Raw genomic sequence first — 25,559 nt, forward strand, 5'->3', positions numbered from 1 at the left:
CAGAGGGCTGTAGTAGCTCGGTGGTCTGTTGCGTCAGGAAGGGCATGCGGTGTAAAAACTATCACCAAGTCTTTGTGCGAGTTGGTTCACTGTGGCGACCCCTGAAGAAGGAGCAGCAGAAAGAAGAAGAGGATCTGAGCATCTGGATTACAAATCTTTCTGACTTCTCTGTGAGCAGTGGGGGCTGCTGTGGACCCCTCCACATCCTAAAAGCACTCCCAGGCAGCTCGGTCAGTCCGAACAGATGTTCGCCCAACGCAGCAAGACTGCAGACACCATGACTGCAGACACCATGACTGATCTATGGCAGGATTAACATGTGACACTTTTAAAGGCTAACATAGATCATTAGACTAAAACCACCAAGTATCTCTGTCATTTCTGACTGTTCAAATCCTTAACACAATGGTGACATTACAAAACAAGCATGGACAGAAGAAAGGACATTTATAGCTATAGAAATGTTTTTACTCTCATAAAAACATGTTTTTGTTCATGTTTTCTCTCTCCACAACATCATTCCTCTCTGGCTTATTCTGAAAATTAGGTAGTGACACAAATGAGCAACTTCTAGCAACTTTTAGCTACTGTCCTCACTGAGGCATGGGCAGGACTGGCTGGCAGTGAGTTTTTCAAAGACGTCTCCAGACCAGAAGCTCACATTGTTATCTGAGGCAGCTGCTGGATGCTAATGTAAGGATGGTGCATGTGACTGTGCACAGACAACTCATGTTGATAAAGGTGTTTCCTCCTGCACAGTGAGGCTGACCACATCAGTGTTTGCTGTCAACGGTCAGGTTTTCAGCCATGGAGCTCAAAAACTAAGAAAACATCTAATATATGGATAAAAAATAAAAAGTCCTCTGGATGGGGGACAAAACTTTTTTCACTTGAAGAACCTGATCCAGACGACACAATTTTTTGTTGTTCTAAATTATGGATCTGTTCTAGTCATGGATCAAACATCTGGGATCGTTTTTCAACACAAAGCCTGCATTGAGGATGTTCTGGTGCCGGGTGTGTTCAGAGTGACTGCAGGTACCATATGCATGTTAGTCCAGTTCTGTTGTGAGGCTGGAAGAGTTCCTTCAACAGACTGACGATGTGACATCATCAGGTTGGTTCAGCTGCTCTGTTTGGAAACAGACGTTGTTTCCAATGAACATTTTAGAGATTGAAGATGATGAAAACTCTCTACCAGATGTGATACATGCAGCATCCTCCTAGTGCAGCCAGATGTGATACATGCAGCAGCATCCTAGTGCAGCACGATGTGTTAGCACAGAGCTGCATCCTCTTCAGAGCAGAGTCATGATATGGCATCATCATGCAGTCTTTGTGAGACGGGGCTGTTGACAGAGTGATGAAGGTGTAGGCCAGGGGAGCTTCTGAGAGAAGTAGAACAAGGCAGAACAATCTACACCCAGTATCTACTGCTAACTGGTGAAAGACCTTCAGAGTGGGCAGTTGTTCTCACACCCCTCAGAGTTTCAGACGATTACAACTTTGTTGCTTGACTTTTGAACAAGTCCCTGTGATGGACTGGAGACATGTCCAGGTGTCCCTGTGATGGACTGGAGACCTGTCCAAGTGTCCCCTGCCTCTCACACAGTGACTGCTGGACATGGACACCAGTGACACCCGTGACCCGAAAAGACGTGTGTAAAGATGATGGATGGATGGACTTTTGAACAAATTCATGAAAATGTGTGCAACATGTTGTGGTTGACTTTTATTTTACAAAATGAAACAATTGAAAATAGTTGTTTTTTGTTTTTTATAGCAGGGGATGTTTTAGGTCATGAAGTGTGTGTGTGTGTGTGTGTGTGTGTGTGTGTGGGGGGGGGGGGGGTCGTCCTCCAGTGTGATGGGGGCCTTTATAACATTACCACAGGCTAGCTCTGGGTGGTGCTAAATATAAGAACCTTTTGTGTAAAAGAATAAAAAATATAAACATTTTAAATGTATTTAAAAATATAATATTTTGAAAAGATCAAACTTTGTCCTTTAAAGCTTTAATATAAAAATAATTAAAGCAAAAAGAACTGCAAAAAGGGGGTGGGGTAAAAAACTGTATGGAAATAATAACTTTCCACAATTTGAGACATAAACAGTGAAATGAAATCTAAAAAGTGAAAATGAAAGAGGTGACCAGCAGATCGGAGTTTCTGCTTCTGGTTTCATCTTCTCCAAGTGTTTTTCTTCAGAGCTGACCCTCTGGGACTTCCTGTTAAACCAGAGACCCGGCCTGGTTCTGAGCAGGCACCATGATGGGCACCCCTCCCATGCGGCTGATGTTGGAAGCTGTGAAGGTGGACGTGGGCAGCGGTGGTGGGAAGGGGGCACCCTGCGGTTGGCTGAAGGTCTGAGGCACGGCCTGGGCCTGGGGCAGCTGGCTGCAATGCTCCTGTACTGAGAGGGGGTTCCCCCCGGTGGGGGGGTCCGAGGAGATGGGCTGTCCATGTGGTAGGGTGCTGCTATTGTTGTAGTTGTAGTGGGTGGGAGTGGATGCCCCATGGTGGCGGGGTGGCCGGTACCCAGCGGTGCTGCCCGTAGCTGTGATGATGGAGGCGGTGTCTGAGGCAGGGTGCTGGGGGTACTGCTGCAGTTGGTGGTTATGGGGGTAGGAGGACTCTTTGTGGCGTGGACTGGAAGCGATGGAGGACAGGGTGCCGTTCTTGGAGATGACATCAGAACCCATACCGCTCTTTGCCCAGGACACTCGCTTGGGAGCCTGAGCATCCTCCCTACAGGCAAGAAGAGCACAATCATTAAAGAAAGATCGTCCATCACCAGCCGGCTGCTGTGGAAGCCCAGTTAGTGGAGCACATTCACCAGGAAGGCTTCAGAATATCTCAGAACTCTCATGTGGGTTCTCAGTTTTCTTATAGAGTTTTAGTTTAACGTTTGAACAGAATACTCCTTCTGACAGAAAACTAAAAACCAAACTGTTGATAGTAAACATTTATAAAGAAAAGAAACTGGTCCAAAGCTGCACATCTTCATTTCAAATGTTACTCCAACAAAACGATTCATAAATGTGGGGCAGAGGTGGCTACAAATGACCTTCACAGCCTAAAATTCAGATTTTTAAGTCATGCACAAAAACAGGTTGTGATTTGCAAGAACTGGTTGTAACACTCAGAATTTAGTGAGGCTGCATTGAGTTTAAGAAGTTTCTCCAGTTTTCTCACTGAGTTGTTCTTCCACTAGTGTCCAACAGCCACAGCAGTGAGACACTACCATCAGACTGTGCAGAGCTGATCTGAGATCAATTTCTTTCACCCCATGCCAAACGCAGAGCAATAATGTCCACATTTGTGACAGTTAGTAAACTCTTTCATGAATCATCCAATAGATTTTAATAAAGCTTTCAGAAAGTTATCATTGGGTTGACATCTACAACAAATTTTGAAATCAACCAAATTCAAGTTGGCCACCACAGCTAACTGACTTTAGTTGATACAGATCAGCTAAAAGTTGTTATGATAGGACCAAAGCCAAGTCATTCTGAGATCATGCAAGACATTGCACCACAAACTGCACACAACTGATTTTTAATGTTTGACTACAAGTGTTATCTCAATCCAAAATGATGTTAGTATAAAACTAAGACATAAAAGGTGGCGGCCGTTATGGCATTAATCTGTCCTCCAGCTCTAATGTTAAAAATCTTGGTGTTATTTTTGATCAGGACATGTCTTTTATCCCCCACATTAAAAATGTTACTAGAACTGCCTTCTTCTACCTGCGTAATATTGCTAAAATTAGAAACATCTTATCTAAAAATGATGCAGAAAAACTGGTCCATGCATTTGTCACGTCTAGACTGGACTATTGGAATGGTTTATTGTCTGGATGTCCAAATACTTCTTTAAAATATCTTCAGTTGATCCAAAATGCTGCTGCCAGAGTCTTAACCGGAGTTAGTAGGAGAGATCATATTTCTCCGGGTGGTATTTCGCTGGTTTTCTGCTGGACTGGCCCTCGTGGTGTCTTCATAGGTGTGGGGGAAGTGTACCTGTGTCCCTCGAATTGGACCAGAACTGAACCGAGGTGGCTGTGGGGATTTTGTCTTCAACACAGCCGGTCTCAGCTTCAGTGAGCAGCCCGTTACTTTTACCGAAGGACGATCCACCTCCGTGGAGTCGTTGTGTTCACCTGGAGGAGACGCTCCGGTGCTTTGAAGCGCCGCCGGACCGGAGCAGAACCGCGTCGCCGGACTGGGCCGCCGGACTGGAGCAGAACCGGGCCAGGGATATCTTCAGCCTCTTCGTCTCTCGTGCTTGGAGCGCCGGAGCCGAACTGGAGCAGAGTCGGACCGGACCAGTTGCCAACTTGAGCCTCAGCCTCTCCGGTCAGTCTCGCTTTTCACCGGGGGTGCCCCGTGCTGTCGGGTGCGGAGGTGACGTGCTGAGAAGCGGAGGAGCAGCGTGGAGGAGCAGCGTGGAGGAGCAGCGTGAAGGCGCAGCGTGAAGGAGCAGGGTTGCGTGGTGCTCGAGAGAAGTTCGGAGTTGCTGCAGGCCTTCATCCAAACTCACCTGGATAATAATTATTTTTATTCCGGATCACGCTGTTGGCCCCTGTTGACCTGAAACGAGCTAGGATCATGCCTTTCGCTTCAGGAGGATTTTTTGGCAGCTCGCTCTGCTATTTGCTGTGAATTATCTGTTTCTGTTTCGGCCTGTTGATTCTGGACCCAGCTTCTGTTTCCCATGAGAGCATCCATCCATCTTCACTGGGGGGCCGGAGCCCCCCTCAGCCCAACTCAAACTGCAGTTGGGCCAACTCGTCGGGTTTGTTTGCCCATTTGAACTGTGACGTTTTATGGTCTGAAACTTTTCTGCATCATTCATATTATTGTCACTATTTTCAGTTCTCAGATTATCTGGAGTCACTGAATCTTGTTAATACACCTGAATCTGTCCATCACTGCAACTTTCATTGTTTTTGGGTTCTGAATGATCGCGTCTTCATTAACGTTTCTCATGGTTCGATTATGGGGGCTAATTGTCACACTGTTAACTCCTGTAATTACACATCAGTCACAAAAAACTCAAGAAAATGTCTGATAATAATGTTGTTACTGCTCTCAGGGATTCAGCCCAACCCTGGACCCCCCCACTAATTACAGCACACCAAATGACTTTAAGAACGTGTCTGGGCTTCATTTTCTGCATGTAAACGCTCGTAGCCTTCTGAGAAAACTGGATGCTTTGAAAATTCTGGTCAGTTCTTCTGGGGCAGATGTTATCTTTATTTCTGAATCCTGGCTCAACAAATCTGTACTCAATAATGACGTGGCAATCAATGGATTTAACATCTACCGCTGTGATCGTCAAAAAAGGGGGGGTGGAGTCATTATTTACATTAGAGATTCTCTGGTTTCTACTCTTGTGTCTTCTAAAACAATTCCAAACCAGTTTGAAGCCTTAGCTGTAAACATCACCTTGAATGGAGGCCAGATTTTAACTGTAGTCTGCTGCTACCGCCCCCCATCAGCATCACCTGAGACATTGACTGCCATGATGGAATTTTTTGGTAATTTAAAATTCAAAGAGGTCATTTTGGCTGGAGACCTCAACATTGATTGGTGTAAGTCGACCCCCCTGTGATAAATTCAAGGAATGTTGCTTGTCTCTTAATCTTACCCAACTGATCAACTCTCCCACTAGATTAAATAAAAACCGTCCTGAAAAATCCTCCATCTTAGACCTGTTTCTAACTAATATGCCTCACAAATTCCCTGGTACAGGTGTATTCGCTGATCTTTTGAGTGATCATTGTGTGACAGCTGCTTTGAGAGATATTAAACTTCCACCTTCTAAGCCCAGATTAATTCAAAAAAGGGATTTGAAATGTTTTTGTGAACAGTCATTCCTCTGGGATCTGTCTCACTTTGACTGGCATCGTATTCTGTTAACTGATGACGTGAACTCCGCTTGGAACTATTTTCATAATAGTTTCATTTATTTTCTGAACATACATGCTCCTTTTCGTCAGTTCAGAATAAAGGGACGAGACAGCCCCTGGTTTACTCCAGAGCTAGCTGATCTCCTGCACAGGAGAGATCATCTTTGGGCCACAGCGAGAAAATCTGACTCAGACACTGATTGGTTGAGTTTTCGACAGATGAGGAATAAATGCACAACTGCTGTCAAAGCAGCAAAACGCAACTATTTCTTATCTCAGACCTCCAAAAATCTAAATGACCCTAACAGATTCTGGAAAACTATCAAATCTCTCTCAGGCACCCCCCAATCATCTGACCTCCCATCACAACTTCTCGTTAACTATGTTCCTGTGTCAAATAAGCATGAGATCCTGAACTGTTTCAACAAACATTTTGTTGCTTCTGGTTCTTTATTTGATACAGTTACTAATGGAAGATCAGCCACTTCCCCTAATAGCCAAACTTCTACAAATCAAATCCCTCCTACAAGTCAATCCTCAGTTAATCACCGCTTCTCTTTTTCTCCATTCTCAGTCAGTGAGGTCAATAAACTGTTAAAAGATATTGACCCTATAAAATCTGCAGGTCCTGATGAACTTCCACCTTATTTCTTAAGGCTGGCTGCTCATATCATCACAGTCCCTGTGACCCACATCTTCAATCTCTCCATAAGACAAAACTCCATCCCAGACACTTGGAAAACAGCCTTTGTTCTTCCTTTGCTGAAGGGAGGAGACCCCACCTCACTGAACAACTACCGACCAATCTCTAAACTCTGCATTTTAGCCAAGGTTCTAGAAAAACTGATAAACTCTCAAATCAAAAATTACCTGGACTCATTTAACATCTTACCTCCACATCAATCTGGTTTCAGGAAACAACACAGCACAACCACTGCTTCACTGAAGGTTCTTAATGATGTTGTTGAAGCACTGGATGCTAAGGATTATTGTACTGCACTTTTCTTAGACCTGTCTAAAGCTTTTGACACTGTGGATCATAACATCTTGTGTCATAAACTCTCAGAAATCGGTTTCTCAGATCACACCATTTGTTGGTTCTCTAACTATCTTTCAGACCGGAGGCAATGTGTTCAACATAATGGTACTTCCTCCAGTTATTTAACAGTCAACAATGGTGTACCACAAGGCTCAGTCTTAGGACCCACCCTCTTTACAATCTACATACATAATGTAGGTAAAAACATCCCTAATGCATCCATACATTTCTATGCTGATGACACAGTTGTTTATTGTCGAGCTAAAACTGTTGCTAAGGCTTTCCAGCTTTTGAAATCTGCATTCAACATCATCCAGACTGATTTTTTTCGCCTCAAACTTGTCCTAAATGCCGACAAAACCAAAGGGATGCTTTTTTCAAATAGGAAGTTGGTCCCAGCAGTTCTTCCTCCGATTTTATCCTCAAATGGTGTCCCCATTGAGTTTGTTGATTCCTATATTTGGGTATCTTGGTCGACTCACATCTCTCTTTTAAGCTCCATGTGGAAAACTTGATAAAGAAACTGAAAGTTAAACTGGGTTTCTTTTTCAGAAACAGATCCTGTCTAACCCTGAATGCTAGAAAACGCCTTGTATCTGTGACTTTCCTTCCCTCAATTGATTATGGTGACATTATTTACATGAACGCTCCTACAAGAACCCTGCAGATGTTGGATGCTGTCTATCATGGTGCACTAAGATTCATAACTGGCTGTGATTATCGTACCCACCACTGCACCCTGTATTCACTGGTTAACTGGACATCATTAACTTCACGCAGACTCTCTCACTGGTATATTTTCATCTTTAAATCACTTCTTGGTCTGTTGCCTTCATACATCTCCTCCTACATGTCTCTGCATGAGTGCAGCTACGGAGTGCGCTCTCAGGACATTATTACCTGCAGTGTTCCCTCAATGAGGACTGAACTAGGCAAAATGGAATCTAGCTGTTTTTTTTGTTTTGTTTTGTTACCTTTTCCTTTTAGCCATCCTATTTGTTAAAAAAAAAAAAACCCTGCAGTATGACTTTTTATAACTGTTTATTGTTGTTGCTGTTGTCCATTGTTGTCATCTTTCTTTGTTGAAATCAGGTCTCTCTTGTAAATGAGTCCTCGAGGCTCATTGGGATTTACCTGTCTAAATAAAGGTTGATTGATTCTCCAGTTTTAGCTTCTCTCCATTGGCTCCCTGTCAAATCCAGAATAGAATTCAAAATCTTACTTCTAACTTACAAAGCTCTCAACAACCTGGCTCCATCTTATATTACAGATCTTATTGTTCCATATTTTCCTAACAGAGCACTTCGCTCTCAGACTGCAGGTTTACTTGTGGTTCCTAGAATTTACAAAAACAGAATGGTATCATGATTGGCTTTCGTGTGTAGAACCCAAAGTGCAGGAAGACGAATGAGGCTCCAGTAAATAAGTAAAATAGTTTATTAATTAAATAAACAAAACAAAATGCTGACGGGGCAGCTAACTTACTTAAAGGAGGACACGAGGAGAGACAGGTCATGAAGCCTTAGGACAAGGACAATCCAGATACACTGACAAGACACCAAGGGGCTGAATATATACAGATACTAACAAGGTGAAATGAGTGACACCTGAGGTGATTAGGATTAGACACAGGTGCGACAGTGCTGGAACACAGTAGGAGAAAAGCTCAGGGGTGACAGGCAAACATGAGGGAAAACACAACATGCAAGACAAGACCCCAGAAACCCTACAGGACCCCCCTCTCAAGGGATGGCCCCTGAAAGCCCAAAAGAGAGCACCAAAGGACAAAAGTAGGGCACAGAAGGAACAAATGAAAAGCCGACAGGTAGGAACCTGGGAAAACACAGAAACCCTAAACCCCCCTTAGTCAAGGTGAGCGGTCAGGAGACCTTCCACAGCAGGACAGAGGATCCGGGGGGCGACCTGACGACCATCCATCAGCAGGCCAGAGGTCTGGCGGGCGGCCAGGAGACCACCCATTTATGACCAGTGGGGAGACAACAACTGCAGGTGAGGAGACCCCTGGGACAGCTGCGGCTTGATGGGCAAGGACCTCTGGGGGATGAGCGAGGACCTCTGGAGGGTGAGCGAGGACCTGAGGATGAGCGAGGACCTCTGGAGGGTGAGCGAGGACCTCAGGACAAGCAAGGACCTCTGGAGGGTGAGCGAGGACCTCAGGACAAGCGAGGACCTCAGGATGAGTGAGGGCCTCGGGAGTGAAGACCACAGGACGAGAGAGGGCCTCGGGAGCGAAGACCTCTGGACGAGAGAGGGCCACGGGAGCGAAGACCTCTGGACGAGAGAGGGCCTTGGGAGCTAAGACCTCTGGATGAGAGAGGGCCTCAGGAACGAAGACCTCTGGATAAGAGAGGGCCTCTAGAGGAGTGAAGACCTCTGGATGAGAGAGGGCCTCTGGAGGAGCGAAGACCTCTGGATGAGAGAGGGCCTCTGGAGGAGCGAGGACCTCAGGTGCTGGCACGGGAACCCGTCTTGGTGCTGGCACAGGAACCAGTCTTAGTGCTGGCACGGGAACCCGTCTTGGTGCTGGCACGGGAACCAGTCTTGGTGCTGACACGGGAACCAGTCTTGGTGCTGGCACAGGAACCAGTCTTAGTGCTGGCACGGGAACCAGTCTTGGTGCTGGCATGGGAACCAGTCTTGATGCTGGCACGGGACCCAAAGAGGTAGGAGCTGGTGCAGAGACCAGCTTTGGTGCTGGTATGGGACCCAGCGAGGTAGGAGCTGGTGCGGGAACCAGCGTTTCAGGTGCTGAGGCGGAACCCAGCATGGTAGGAGCTAGTGCGGGAACCAGCGTTTCAGGTGCTGAGGTGGAACCCAGCATGGTAGGAGCTGGTGCGGGGACCAGCAAGTCCAGGGCTGGTGCAGAGATCAGCGAGTCCAGGGCTGGTGCAGAGACCAGCGAGTCCAGGGCTGGTGCGGAGACCAGCGGGTCCTGGGCTGGTGCGGAGACCAGCGGGTCCTGGGCTGGTGCGGAGACCAGCGGGTCCTGGGCTGGTGCGGAGACCAGCGGGTCCTGGGCTGGTGCGGAGACCAGCGGGTCCAGTGCTGAAGCTGCTGGCATGGAAGACCACACAGGTACAGCTGGAGGTGTGGGATAGAGATCAGCTGGAGGTGAGCTGAGAGGAGAACCAGGATGGGCAGGAGCCAGCAGAAGCGAGCGCAGCACGCGCCTCTCCATCCATGCCCGTCGGAACTGCTCCCACATCTCAGGCGAGCTGTCAGAGTTGTCAGCCCTGGTGTACTTGGAGATGACATCCTCCACAGCGATGATCCTTTCCCAGAGATCGCTGGGGCTGCAGGGTTCCTCCCCCCCAGCGACAGGTACGCAGGGGAGTACGGCTTCCTCCCCCCCGGCGACAGGTACGCAGGGGTGTACGGCTTCCTCTCCCCCAGCGACAGGTGCGACGTCCTCCCCCCCACGAAGGGAAACACACGGGCATGGACTGGGTTGCGTCTGAGGAGGAACGTGCTGGAGTTCGGTGGAGCCGGCTCGGTTCTGCCGCCCTTTCCTCCTGCGGTGAGTCTGAGAAGACTGCCCCCCTCCCTTTGAAGACCGCTCCAGGAAAGCAGGAGGTGGTTGGGGAGGAGGTGGGTTGCGAGGAGCTGCCGCTCTGTGATAAGGTGAAGAAAGGTGAGGTGGTGAGGCAAAAGACCCAGTTTTAAAAGCCAGGCGCGTACCTAGGTACAAAGTCTTTTTCCTCTCCTCCTCCTCACGCCGAGCAGTTTTCGCTGCCTTGCGGGCCAGGAACTCAAAAAGAGTGATCTTCTTGCTGGGTTCGGTCTGGTCTCTGGATTCTATCATGATCGGCTTCCGTGTGTAGAACCCAAAGTGCAGGAAGACGAATGAGGCTCCAGTAAATAAGTAAAATAGTTTATTAATTAAATAAACAAAACAAAATGCTGACGGGGCAGCTAACTTACTTAAAGGAGGATAAGAGGAGAGACAGGTCATGAAGCCTTAGGACAAGGACAATCCAGAGACACTGACAAGACACCAAGGGGCTGAATATATACAGACACTAACAAGGTGAAATGAGTGACACCTGCGGTGATTAGGATTAGACACAGGTGTGACAGTGCTGGAACACAGGAGGAGAAAAGCTGAGGGGTGACAGGCAAACATGAGGGAAAACACAACATGTAAGACCCCAGAAACCCTAAAAATGGGAGGCAGATCTTTCAGTTATCAGGCTCCTCTCTTGTGGAACCAACTTCCAATCTCTGTCCGTGAGGCTGACACATTATCCAGTTTTAAAACTAGGCTTAAAACTCTTTTTTTTCTAAATCCTATAGTTAGGGTCGGCATGGGTTTCCTGAGCTGTCCCTTAGTTATGCTACTATAGGCTTAGACTGCTGAAGGACAAACTGACCACAATTTTCACTCTGCTACTGTCTTTACTTATTCTGCTCAACCTGTTTTGTATTTGTAATTGTTTTTTCTATCCTTAACGTGCTTTTTTTGTCTTGCAGATACACCTGGACCTATACCTGGACCTACCATTCTGTGTTTGTCTGTCTCTCCTTCCTGTCCTCTCAACCAGCTGGTCAAAGCAGATGGACACTTGTCCTGAGCCTGGTTCTGCTGGAGGTTTCTTCCTTTTAAAAGGGAGTTTTTCCTTTCCACTGTTGCCACTGTGCTTGCTCAGGATGGGAGACTGCAACAAAGCCAAGATTCATCTTGTCTGCTAGATTCCTTAGATAGAGAACTTTACTAATAGGATTTTATGTACAGTATGTGAATGTTTCTGTAAAGTGCCCTGGGACAACTTTGTTGTGATTTGGCGCTATATAAATAAACTAAACTGAATTGAATTGTTATTCGTTCCTTCAAGGACAACTACGTCTTTAGTTTGACTCTGCTGTGGTGGAGCTGCGACCTGCCCAGGGTGTACCCTGTCTCACATAATGACTGAATGGAGATAGGCACCAGCTCCCTGAAAGTCTGAACAGAAAAGTGGGCACAGTAAGTAGATGTGTAAATTTTCAACCTAATATCAGCTCCAAGCAAAAAACCCTGCATGTTCAGGTATACCAACACCCATCAAAGGTTTCACTTTGGAGCAGTTATTTATTATTAATCTTTATTTAATCAGGCAAATCCCACTGAGATCACAGATCTCTTTTGCAAGGGAGGACTGGGCCTGAAGACAGACTAACATTCATGTTTTTGGTCTGTGGGAGGAAACCGGAGTACCTGGAGAAAACCCATGCAAGCACGAGAAGAACATGCAAACTCCACACAGAAAGACCCCAAGTCCAACCGGGGATTGAACCCAGGACCTTCTTGCTGTGAGGCAACAGTGCTAACCAATGAGCCATAGTGCTGCCACACATTTAGCTCTCATCAGATCACAGTTGTCCTCACACTTCTTCTTTCAGCTTTCCCCTCTTCAGGGGTCTCCACAGCGAGTCCTCCTCCTCTTCCATGTCCTCTCTAATTGCATCCATGTATCTCCTCTTTGTCTTTTTCCTGGCAGCTGCATTTCTAACATACCCAAACCACTGTCCCTCCTCTGGACATGTCCAAACCACTGTCTCTCCTCTGGACAAGTCCAAACCACTGTCCCTCCTGTGTACATGTCCATACCACTGTTCCTCCTCTGGACATGTCCAAACCACTGTTCTTCCTCTGGACATGTCCAAACCACCATCCCTCCTCTGGACATGTCCAAACCACTGTCCCTCCTCTGACATGTCCAAACCATCTCAGTCTGGTCTCTCTAACTTTATCTCCCAGTTGTTCAACCTGTGCTGTACCTCTGATGATCTCATTCCTAATCTTCTCCATCCTTGTCTCTCCTAAGGAGAACCTCAACATCTTCATTACTGCCACTTCCAGTTCTGTCTCCTGTCTTTTTGTTCATGTCTCTGTCTCCAGACCATACAACATAGCTGGTCTTACCACTGTCTTGTAAACTTTTCCTTTGACATTTGCTGACACCCTTTTGTCACAAATGACTCCTGAAAATTTTCTCCATCCACTCCATCCTGCCTGGAATCTCTTCTTCTCCTCTTTACCACACTCCCCATTTTCCTGGACAGTGTACCCCAAATACTTGAAGTCCTGCACCTTTACGACCTCTGCTCGTTGTAGCCTCACTGTTCCACCGGCCTCCTTCTCATTCACACACATGTATTCTGTCTTACTACAACTAACTTTCATTCCGCTTTTTTCAAGTGCATACCTCCACCTTTCCAAATTCTCTTCCACCTGTTCCTTGTTCTCACCACAGATCACAATGTCATCTGCAAACATCATAGTCCACGGGGATTCCTGCCTGACCTCATCTGTTAGTCGGCCCTCAGTTATCCTCACTAAACACTCTAATATGACCAGGCACTAACTATTATAGTTTCACAGAACAGTTTTAATAAATGGGTCCTTGATAAATATTCTGGCCCACAGAGAGTGCCCTGTGGTGCATTCTTTATCCATGAGGAGGGTGGGAGCCTTTCCTTGGACAGGCACCACATGAGATGTAAGAGGGTTTTGCATCAATTGTTGGTTAACAATAGTGGAGGAGTTCAAGTATCTTGGGGTCTTGTTCACGAATGAGGGAAAAATGGAGCGTGAGATCGATAGGCAGATAGGTGCAGCGTCTGCAGTGAAGCAGGCGCTGTACAGGTCTGTCATGGTGAAGAGAGAGCTGAGTCAAAAGGCGAAGCTCTCAATTTACCGATTGATCTACGTTCCTACCCTCATCTATGGTCACGAGCTTTGGGTTGTGACCGAAAGAATATCTCGGATACAAGCGGCCGAAATGAGTTTTCTCCGCAGGGTGTCTGGGCTCTCCCTTAGAGATAGGGTGAGAAGCTTGATCATCCGGGAGGGACTCAGAGTAGAGCCGCTGCTTCTCCACGTCGAGAGGAGCCAGTTGAGGTGGCTTGGGCATCTGTTTAGGATGCCTTCTGGATGCCTCCCTGGTGAGGTGTTCCGGACACGTCCCACCGGAAGGAGGCCCAGAGGAAGACCCAGGACATGCTGGAGGGACTATGTTTCTCGGCTGGCCTGGGAACGCCTCGGGATTCCCCTGGAAGAACTGGCCCAAGTGGCTGGGGAGAGGGAAGTCTGGGCCTCCCTACTTAGGCTGCTACCCCCACGTCCCAACCCCGGATAAGCGGAAGAAAATGGATAGATGGATGGATGGATGGATGGATGGATGGATGGATGTTTGTTAACATCTGGTTGTGAAGCTCTGTTGTTAAAGGCTTTTATATTCTTAATGTAAAACTGCAATGACAGATTATTATTAATGTTTTTGACTATTTATTATTTCAGAGCACCATGAAAGGTGGACAGTGATGTACAGATGAATCCAGATGTTACTGCTCACTTAAAAAAAAGAAAAACAACTGTTTGTTTTCTAACTACCTCACATTAAATCAGACTAAAACATTCCTGTTTTTTTAGTTAAGAATTTCAGAATTATTTCTATTTGTAAATGCTTGAATGGTAACAATAGGTTCATTATTATTTTCTTTTATTACTTTTTTTTAAAAGTCACCAGGTTACATACATTATAGCTTCAGAAGCTTCTGATTGGTTAATTAACAAAATGTGAATTAATTGGAGGCACACCTGAAAACACACTGACCCCAGTTCTGCTGGACGTTTATTCTCATTTAAAGCGTTTTTTATTTGTCCCTTCCATTGCTGCCAGTGTCCTGCTCAGTATGATCACAGCGAAGAGCAACTTGCTGACGTCCTTAGATCATTTTTACTGGTTGTCATGGACTGTGAATGTTTTAGAGCTGTTCTCTGATATGGCAACTAGAGTGAATTAGCGCTTTATAAACAAACTGAATTTAATTTAAACAATCAAAACTTTGTTGATGTTAAACCAACAAAAACAGCAAAAGTGTTTAATTTCAACAGAACATTTAGAGCTTTAGTGACGGTCTTTAAAAATGTGCCTGTTCTATAAACTCATTCCAGGCTTTTGTTAAAAAGTGCATCACTTATGAACTTAAAATTTACTCTAGATTTCATAATTATCACAGTCTCTTTATAACATGTCAGGCTGTTTTATACATTATACCAATGAAACTAAAGAATTTAAATGTTTTCTGATTAACTCACTTAATTTCATTGGCCATGTCATCCTCGTTTTCTTGTCGTCTCTTGAAAAAAAACATAAAAATAATGCAGACAAAGAGGAGGAAGATGAAGCCCAGCACTGATCCCGCTGTCGCGCCAATAATCATTCCAACTTTATTGGCTGAAATCATAAAGCACAAAGTGAAAACGTGTCAAAAATAAAGCGTGCACTCCATAAAGATGCTGAACCTGAAAAACTGTTCATCTTTATTCAACACGTAGAAAGTTTTGATCAGCTCTGAGCTGCTTACAGCCAACTATCTCCAGGTTGATGAAGCAAGTCTCTGATCCAACTGTGTTGCTCGCATTGCACACGTACTTCCCTGACATGTTGCTGCTCAAGTTGCTCAACTTCAGCATCCCAGTCTTCTCATCTGAAACAACAGGGGGACTTGAGTCAACATTTCGTGCAGAAACATATCAGCCACATAAAGTACTATCAATAAAGAAGTGACATAAGACATTGATTTCTCTACCGCCACATTATTATTGCCCGTTGCTGAACGGTGAGAGATGAGTGATGATGTTTTACTTCCCTGGGATTGCATGCATAAAATTGTTGCACATACAAATGCAACTAGAGAAATTGCATTTCCTGCGAAAATGCAGTGTAAAAAAAAAAAATAAAAATAAAAAAATAATACATTCTGAAATGTAGCTGAAATGAAAGAACAAGACTAAATTAGCAGAAGAAAGCAGGAAGAACACATATTTACTGAATTAGTAAAAAAAAAAAAAAGAAGTTAATACCTAGGAAAACTTGAATTTATCTGAAAACAGCTAAAATTAGCAAAAAAAAGTATAAAAAAGGTAGCTGAAAAAGTAGAACGAGTTTAAATTAGCATAATTTTCCCAATTAAGCTGAAAGAAGCAAAAATGAGCACAGAAAGTGAAAATTATCTGAAAAAAACTTAAATTAGCACAAAAAACAGCTGAAAGTAGCTAAAAAGGCAGAAAGAAGATGAAATTATAAGAAGGAAGTTGAGAGAGTACATTTTTGCTGAATTGGGCTGAAAAAGGTTGAGTGCAAAAAATGTGGAATTAGCTGAAAAAGCTTAAACTAGCATAAAACAGCTAAATAGTAGCTGAAATAGCAGAAAAAGCTGAAATTTGCAGAAATAATCTGAAAGGAGCATAACAAACTGAAATAAACAGAAAGAAGTTAGAAGAAGCACAAAAGTGATATAGTTAGCAGAAAAAATTTGGAAAAGAGCACAAAACAATTAGCTGAAATTAGCTTAAAATAGTTTAAATTCGCAGATAGATGCTGAAGCAGAATGAAACGTGAAAGGAGCAGTGAAAGGTTGAAAACAGATCTGAAGCTCTGAAGGATGTAAAATGAGCTCAGTTCATTATCTGAGAAAAAAAATGGCAAAAAAGGCTAACTATTTCAAAAAAGCTAAAGTTGTACCAATACCAAAAGTCATAACAGGATTGTCCAGAAAGAGCTGAATGTTTTGATTTATTTGTTGAAATGGCTTGAAAATTGCAGAACGACAATCGTGCCAAAAAATGCAAGGAAGAAAAATGGACCACAATTGTGTGAATGCTTCATAAACATTCACATGATTATATTTGCATATTACATTTGCAAATTACATATTTGTCTACAGATGACATAACTTTTGGAGACAGCCCAATTCAAGATGGCTGCCACAGCCAACAGACCCTAAAAACTACAAAAACCTCCTAAGATTTGGTTCTAACCGATTTTGAGCTCTAACATTTTCATGAGTTCCCTGAAAGTGAATCCAGTTCCCCACAGGAAAGTTCCAGTGCTGGTTTTAAGTCCCGCCCCCTCCATGTCAATCACTGGGACATTGCACTTGCTAAAATAAAAAATACACTTCAGGTGATAATTTTTTGTTCAAATGTTGACTTTTTGTTGAGTTGTAGTAGTAGGCACCACCTCTGTTTTAGAGGAAAAAGCAGTCTCATTTAACCCCAAATTAATGTAAACTGAAACGTGAGTTCTTTCTTGTGTTTAAAGGACATCAAATCAGTTAATACACACAGATATGCCGAAATAATCACAAATTCAGTTGATTTTATGTATTTTATTATAAAAATAATAATCTGTGATATATGTGATGATAAATTATGCATAACAAACAAATGAATAACAAATAGCTTTGTATCAAAGATCTAATTGATTATTCAAATCAGTGAAACTTAAAAAGGCAGATTTTGGACTGGTTCTGTTTGTGGAGTAGTTAAAATTATGTCTAAAGTGAGCTGTAGTTTGTCTGATAAGAGTATTGTGATGTATGATCACCAGAAGTGCATTGAAGAGTCTCTCTCACCAGAACGAGATGTCAGAATGTTCCACAGCTGCTTAAAATGATACCAGCAAGGCCTGAGATGCTCCGGTGACTGAGAGGCTGATTTTTCCTCAAAGTTCACCTATCATCTGTTGGAGGGACGTAGGTCCGGCCACTGGCTCTGAAGTCAGCTGGGATTTAACACTCTGCGGTGTGATGGTTCTGGTTCGGTCAGGTTCTGCAGGGTTTCGTCTGTATCTTTTGTCCCATCTCTATGCAGAAAGGATGCTTCTCTTCCATGTAGAAACTGAGTTTCTCTCCCAGTTCCGAGCTCAAGTGAAGTCTTCATGAGACGAAGCCTCAGTCAGTGTGTAGCAGAATTTGAGAATTAGAAGTTGAAGAAGAAGTGAAGTAGTGCTTGTAGAAAGAGATTTTAGAAGAAGTGAAACTTAACTTAACTGTCTGTGTGTTTCAGAGATGAAGGTCCGCCTCTCAGAAGAGGTGATCCTAACTCTTTGTCATGTTTTATAAAGTCTAAAGTCCATTTTCTCTGTCTGCCTTTAAAAGTTACTCTTCTTTTAAAAGAGAAAAATAAGACAAATGATTATCTTAAAGATTATTTAACACACGTTTTCATGAAAAAAACATTCAGTTATGACTTTTTTGAAATAACATGCAATGTCCATCAAAAGGTGTGGCTGTTCATCTTCTGCAAAGAAAATGTCATTAACAAAGGGATCTTTAAAATGTGTTATCTGCATGGGAACCCATCCTGGGAGTAATACTCCTTTTTGATAAAGGTAAAGTCTCAGCAGATGTTTCAACTTTGAGGTCAGTTGAACCAAAACTCATTAAAACGATCTCTCCATTTCATGTGAAATGAGTTCATATTGGCAGAGGTTAACACAGTGAAAGTTTTATTTTTATTAAAATACATTCACATTAGTGTCAACTAAGAAGTTTGTGAGCTGAGATGAACACCTGTAAAACAAAGTCTGTTTGTTCCCAAGGGAATAGATGCATCTTATTTTAAACAGTTTCAAACACAAACTTGACTTCCGGTAAGATGGCGCCTGTGTACATGGCTTGCAATCCACCTCTGCTGATGGTGTTCGTATTTTTGGTGTTTTTTTCATTTCTCATCTGTGACATCAACGCTCTGCTGGTGTATGAACGAAAACAACTTTTGGATCTTCGACCTTGTGGCACCAATGTTGCTTATTTTGATCAACACAAGCGTAACTCTGGACCCCCCATGTCCCCCCGCTGCTGGTGGACGTGCCTGCTTACCTACAGCGAGGCGCGCACCTGCCTCCCCGGAGACGTCGCTCTAGACGCCGTGGAAAACGCGCTGGCCGGCTGGTGAAACTTAAAGCCCTACTTGCTGCCTCTGAAACATCCTCTCCAGCTGACGGTGAGCGTTTCCACCTCCGCTCCTGGCCCTGTGGTGCGCTGTCTGGTCCCGCTGTCGGGGTTCCATCATCACACTGGGCCCGTGCGCGGCTGGGTTTCCCGCTGGAGGCGCGCGTCTAACTCTGCAAATCTGAGGCCGCTGGACTGGACACTGCAACCATCTCCTCCTGTGGTGGATTCTACGAGGATGGCCCTGATAAATGCCATATCGCTGGCTAATAAAACTTTTATTTTGAACTACATTTTCTGATGCAACCGACTGGACTTTCTTTTCATCACTGAGACTTGGATCTGCCCTGGTGAGTTCAGTGTTTTTCTGGAATTACTACCTCCGGATTGTTCTTTTTTCAATGCTCCAAGGACAACTGGTCGTGGTGGAGGATTATTGGCTGTTTTTAAGAAACATTTGCACTGCAGACAGCTCCCTGGTTCAGCTAATTATTCGAGTTTTGAACTGCTCTGTTGTGAGCTCCAACCCAGTTCTGTGTGCTATTTTTTTACAGACCCCCCGGATACCATAAACAGTTTTTAAACTAACTATCTGACTTTCTAACTGGTATTCTGCTCCTATATGATCGGGTTTTGATTTTAGGAGACTTTAATATCCACATGTGCTGCCCTGATAAACCTTTAGCTCAGGACTTTCTAGACCTCATCCAGTCCTTTAACTCCTTTAACTTTGTTCAGAGTGTTGTTGGTCCGACTCACCAGCAGGGCCACACTCTTGACTTAGTTTTAACACATGGTTTGTCTGTTTCTGATTTAGAAATTGGTGACACTGTTTGTTCCGACCACAACCGGTTTTATTCAACACCTCATTGATTTGTGAACCTGCACCTCCCCCCACACCCAAGCCCTGTAGGATTTTTAACCCTTCCACTGCCACACTCTTCTCTTCCATCTTTGCTGGTAATTCTGTTTCAGACTCTGAACTCTCTGCGGGTCTTACTACAAAGGAGTTGCTTTCTCAGCATCAGGAGGCATGTGTACAGATCCTGGACTCAGTCTCCCCGTTAAAGCTCAGGAATCAAAAACGCATGCCCCACCCTTGGGTAAATGAGACTACACGAGAGGCAAGACGCTTGTGCAGAAGAGCTGAATGTCGATGGAAAAAAGATAAACTTCAGGTGTCTTTTGAGATGTTAAAAACATGTTGGAAAGCCTATCAGACCACCGTTAAACAGGAGAAAAACAAATATTTCTCAAAAATGATCAACTCAAACAGTCACAACCCCCGGGTTCTTTTCAACACCATTAACACCATTCTAAACGTGCCTCAGTCTGCCACCATTGAGGCCTCTGTTGACAACTGTAATAAGTTTGTCAGGCATTTTGTTGAAAAGATTGAGTCGATTAGGTCATCAATTCCACACTCCACAGCTGACCCTGTAACGAGTCTGTATGGATCAGCACAACACCTGACTCAGGACAAAATTAAAATAAAAGGTTTTATTTTATTAAAGGCGTTCGTCTGAAGGATCTGAGCCTCAGTTCTGGTCCAATCTATGAAGACAGACAGGTTAGTGACTGCAAAAAGGTTCTGGGAGCTGAGAGAGGTGGTGTGCACGTCACTAACCTTCTGTGGCAGGAGCAGAGCTGAGACAGAGAACGTTGGAGGGCTGGACAGGAAACAGAATCCAGGGACGTAGCAGGGGTCGAGAGCCAGGAGCTGTGTGAACAGGCAAAAGGATGATCCGTAGTCGTGGTCGAAGAGGAGAGCGAAGTTGTACCATGTAGGCCGAGAGCGTGGTATTCAGACAGGGGCAAAGTCAAAGCGAGGAGTAAAGAGGGAAGCTGTGGTCAAAAACGAAGAAACTAGGAACAAGCGAATGCTGGATAATTTACTGGCTGTGAGGCTTTCAATAATCTGGCACTGAGGAGAGTGAGAGTGGAGCTTAAGTAGTGAGCTGAACAGGTGTGGCAGGTGAGTGGTGATTGCAGAGACAGGGTGCAGCAGATGAGTGCAGATTGCTGAGAGAGAGTGACAGGAGCAGAAAATGGGTGATAGGCAGTGCAGGACCAAACAGGATGAAATAAACAGAAACTGAGGCAGGAAAAAAAGTGAATGATCTTAAAACAGGGGCTGTGCTATGAGGAGCAGAGGCTTAGGCAGATGGGGGGGCAGTGGGGGCCGCTGAGCGTGACAGACCCTTCAGTTCTTGTCCCCTGCTCGGCAGTCTTCAGTCACTTTGACCCCATCTCACTCTCATTTTTAAATGAGGTCGTTGGTCACATGAAACCCTCAGGCTCCCCTGCTGATCCCATCTCTGCTGCATTTTTTTAAACAGGTTCTACCATCAACTGGACCCTCTGTTCTTGCCATTATAAACAGCAGTTTGTCTACAGGTGTGGTCCCTGATGTTTTAAAACATGCAGTGGTAACTCCATTAATTAAAAAACCCGGACTTGACCCTGCAGCTTGTTCAAACTTCAGGCCAATCTCAAAACTTCCATTTCTTTCTAAAATCTTGGAGAAAATAGTTTTTAGTCAACTAACCAAGTTTTTGAATGTAAATGGAATTTTTGAGATTTTTCATTCAGGATTTAAACAACTGCACAGCACCGAGACAGCTTTAGTAAGGGTCTGTAATGACATTCTGCTAGCAAATGACTCTGGTCAGTCTGTGATCCTGGTACTCCTCGACCTTACCGCTACATTTGACACTGTTGATCAAAGCATCCTTATGTCACGGCTAGAACACTGGGTTGGGATTACAGGGGTGGCGCTAGAATGGTTCCGTTCGTATCTGGGTGACAGGAGTTTCTGTGTTAACTTTGACAATCATTTTTCTGCTTCTGTCCCTCTTTCCTGTGGGGTCCCACAAGGCTCCATTCTTGGACCCCTTCTGTTCTCATTGTATCTGCTCCCCTTGGGGTCAATCCTGAGGAAACATGGTATTTCGTTTCACTGTTACGCCGATGATTCTCAGATCTATCTGCCTTTAAAACCAAACAGTTCCTGCTCCATCTACCCTTTGCTAAAATGTCTTGATGACATCAAGACTTGGATGGCTGCAAACTTCTTGAGTTTTAATGATCAGAAGACTGAGGTCATTGTGTTTAACCCAAGCTCTACCACTGTCACTGATCCTGTAAACCTGCACTCCCTTCAGCCTCATCTAAAGCAGTCTGTTACCAATCTCGTGGTAGTGTTAGACTCGGACTTTAAGTTTAATAAACAGATCAACTCTGTTCTACAAAAAAGCTTCTTTCAGCTAAGGCAGATAGCAAAGCTTAAGTCCGTTCTGTCCAGATCTGACCTTGAAAAACTAGTCCATGCATTTATCACAACTCGGCTGGACTACTGTAACTCGCTTTATGTTGGGGTTAGTCAGGCTTCACTTTCACGTCTCCAGCTCGTACAAAATGCTGCAGCTCGGCTACTAACAGGAACTCACAGGTTTGAGCACATTACTCCGGTTCTGTCCTCCCTTCACTGGCTTCCTGTACGTGTCAGAGTTGATTTTAAAACTCTCCTGCTGTAGATGAACAGATGCTCGGATATATTCATCATTTAACACGGATTCCTCATTTTTCTGGACTGAATAAAACGTGCATTGAATTTAAGGAAATGCAAACGTGAGACGTCATTTATGTTTGACCCATCAAAATGAATGCGGTCATTTATTTACAGAATCAAAGTTTAACATCAAACATTTACATTAATTTGGCAAATTATGAAAATAACAACATAAGCAATCAATCAGGAAAAATCATACGGCCATGATTTTTCCGTTGCTTCACCACAGACATTTATGAAACTGTACAATTATGATCTTTTACCCACACGGATGTGGATGAGCATTTTACACAGACATTTCTAAATATCTGGAAGTATATCTACTTGATAGAAAGTTTAAAGATGGGAAAGAAGTTTAGAGGGAGTAAAGATGGTATGGGAGGGGAAGTGTTCACCAGAATTGACACTCTCCGTCAGAACCCAGCTCTCCCCGGTACGCTTGGTAGGAAACTTGACTCGTTACCTTTCTGAAGTTAATCAGCAGATATGGAGCTCCGTTAACGCTACCTGTCCAGCGTCTCCTTAGGATGCTGTGAATCATCAGAAGTAGTGGCGAGTGAAAATGTTATAATCCCATGGAACTCGGAAGAGCTCTGTTGTCATGTCAGGATCATCCCGTCTCTCACAGAACTGGGCTTCTCTCACAGAACTGGTTGGACTGTGTATCCAGCAGAACTCCAACAGCACTCCATCAGAACTGAACAGAACTGTCCCAGAACTGTTCCAGCACCATCCCAGAGCTTCTAACAGAACTGTGTAGTTTACAGATCTCGAGCAGAACTGTACCAGAACAGGAAGTACTGACATTTTAAAGAGCTGTTTCCCGGTTCACTTTTGGGAGTATTACCATTGGTCAGAACCGACCAGACGGGGTGTGTTTTGTGACGTAAGAGGTTAGAAGACAGCAAGAATTGTTATGGAAAGATCAGAAATGTTCTCACAGACAGAGAGAGTTTTGTTTTGTCGCGTTTCAGAAACAGGTGCCAAAAACCTCTATATTTATGTCTGAGAGGATTCTAAAAACATGCCAACAACTTGTTTTGCGTTTGACTCCAACCTTGGACCAACTTACACTTGCTCATTCAAAAGCAGAAATCAGAAAAGGCATAATTACTCTGTAACAGCTTTGACATGAGTTCTAACTTTGCGTGAGAAAAAATCATTACACAGTTAATAAAATTGATTAGTTCACTGCAACATCTAAAATGGTTTGAACTAAGACACTTTGATTATCAACATTTGTAAAATAGTAATGATCATAAAACAGAGAGTGTTCTTAAATCTTCAAGAAAGAAAGTCTCAGGATGGGTGAACCTGCATTTCTGGATTCAAATCAATGAAATGACAGTTCCTGTCCCACAAGGTTCTTAAGGTCAAGATTTTTGACCTTAGACTTAGTTTTTGACATGGGCCTAGTCCACTACACTGCTGACATTCAAGTGCATTAACGGCCTTGCACCATCATATCTCTCCGACCTTCTTCATCCTTATACTCCTTCTCGGGCTTTGAGATCATCAGACCAGCTGCTTTTGGCCATACCAAAAACCAGGCTGAAGCTCAGAGGAGATTGAGCGTTTTCAATCATGGGCCCTAAACTTTGGAACAATCTGCCCATCAACATTCGACAGGCCACCTCAGTCTCTGCTTTTAAATCTCTCTTAAAAACTCACCTATATTCATTGACATTTAACACAGGGTGATTGGATTTAGATCTAGTTTTTCATTGATACTGATTCTGTTTATGCTTTTGTTATTATTCCTATTTAACACAAGGTCATCAGATCTGATTTAGTATTTCATTGTTTCTGACTGAGTTTATGCTTTTTGTTATTATTTCCTTGACTTTTGACACAACGTGATCTGATTTAGTATTTCATTGTTTCTAATTGTTTTTGGTTTTATATTTTTATTCCATGTGCTGTAAATATATCTTGCTACTTTTTATTTGATGATGTGATATTTTTGTTAAGCATTTTGGTAACAGTTTCTGTTTTAAACGTGCTCTATAAATAAATCTGACTTGACTTGACTTGACAAAAACACATGAATGATGTTTGTTTGAGATTAGGTGAACTTTTTTCTGTTTGAGCTGAGATGAACTGTTTCTGAGGTGGTGTTCCCCTACATATTACATATACTACATACTACATATATTACATATATTCTCCCACTTTTCGATTTTCAACCCCGATGGTTGTGAATCGAAAATTCATCGTCCACACCTCAGGAATGTTCCAAGGACATGGTAATAGATTCCCAAATGTCAAAATCTATAAATGCATGGAAGGAAAACAAAGTTAAAGTTATCCCATATGAGGTCAGAAGGAATAATTCCAGGTAGGGAAAGGATCAATGTTCTAGGTTATTCCCAGTGTGTTCAAAAGGGTTAAGTCCAAGAGTTCAAAGGGTTAATTCCACAACGTGAAACAGGAAAGGCAAATGTATTCCATTTGAGTTCAAAGCGATAATGCCACAGAAAGGGAAAGGAAACTCAAGGGTATTCCATGTGAAGGCCAAGGGGTCCTCTGGAAAGCATGGTGATGTCACTCTTTGGAACGATGGGTTGGATCGTCAGGAGATGCAGTGATGTCATCTGGATGATGGACTGGATCAGTTGGATGATGCAGTGATGTCATCTGGATGAAGGATTGGACCATTTGGATGATGCAGTGATGTCATCTGGAGGAAAGATGGGACCCTCTGGATGATGCATCAGGATGATGCTCATCTGGACCACAGGATGTTGGCGTAGGATGGTACCCATCTGGTGATTTCTGGTGACCATCTAAGTGTCTAAGTGCTTTGGTCATGTAATGGAATCCTAAAGATAAATCTATATGCATGCATCTAATGTCAACTTAATTGACAAAATAAATTGTTCAAAGTGTTCTTGAGTAAGAATAGGATAATCTAATGCCTCTACTTTTGTATACAGGACAAAAAGGTGTGGCTAATGATTAAATGTTGATGAAAAATAAAGCATGCACTAAGAAATTTGGTGTAAAAATAAGTCAACAAAAATTTAGGAAGCTTAGTTCATTTTGTTTAACAATTTTGTTTACTAAAATGGATCACTCACATGGTGAGTGTTGAATGAATTTTAAAACAAACTAACACGTTGATCAGCTGAGTGTGAGCATAAACAAAAACAATCCCGGCGATGACACCCGGAAATAGATTTCCCCCACTTGTGGGTTGTTATCTTTTCGACCGTTAATTGTTTTGCTTTTTAGCTTGATCTAGTGGTCAAAGAATGTTGAATTTTGTTTTAAAGTGTATTGTTGTAAGGTTTA

General features: G+C 43.7%; 1 protein-coding gene across 1 annotated transcript in view; it reads right to left on the minus strand.

The window, feature by feature from the left end:
* Window positions 1-2,060: 2,060 nt before the first annotated feature.
* esama (endothelial cell adhesion molecule a) overlaps window positions 2,061-25,559 on the minus strand; it is a 241,575-nt gene continuing 218,076 nt past the window's right edge. Inside the window, exons 5-7 of the mRNA XM_037687646.1 lie at window positions 15,323-15,445; window positions 15,054-15,192; window positions 2,061-2,747 (exon numbers count right to left, since the gene is read on the minus strand). Coding sequence (XP_037543574.1) covers window positions 2,231-2,747; window positions 15,054-15,192; window positions 15,323-15,445 — 779 coding nt within the window. The 3' untranslated portion in view covers window positions 2,061-2,230. The remainder of the gene's footprint in view (window positions 2,748-15,053; window positions 15,193-15,322; window positions 15,446-25,559) is intronic.

Source organism: Nematolebias whitei, chromosome 14 (assembly GCF_014905685.2).
Source record: "Nematolebias whitei isolate Nwh7 chromosome 14, NemWhi1, whole genome shotgun sequence".
NCBI classification, from domain to species: Eukaryota; Metazoa; Chordata; class Actinopteri; order Cyprinodontiformes; family Rivulidae; genus Nematolebias; species Nematolebias whitei.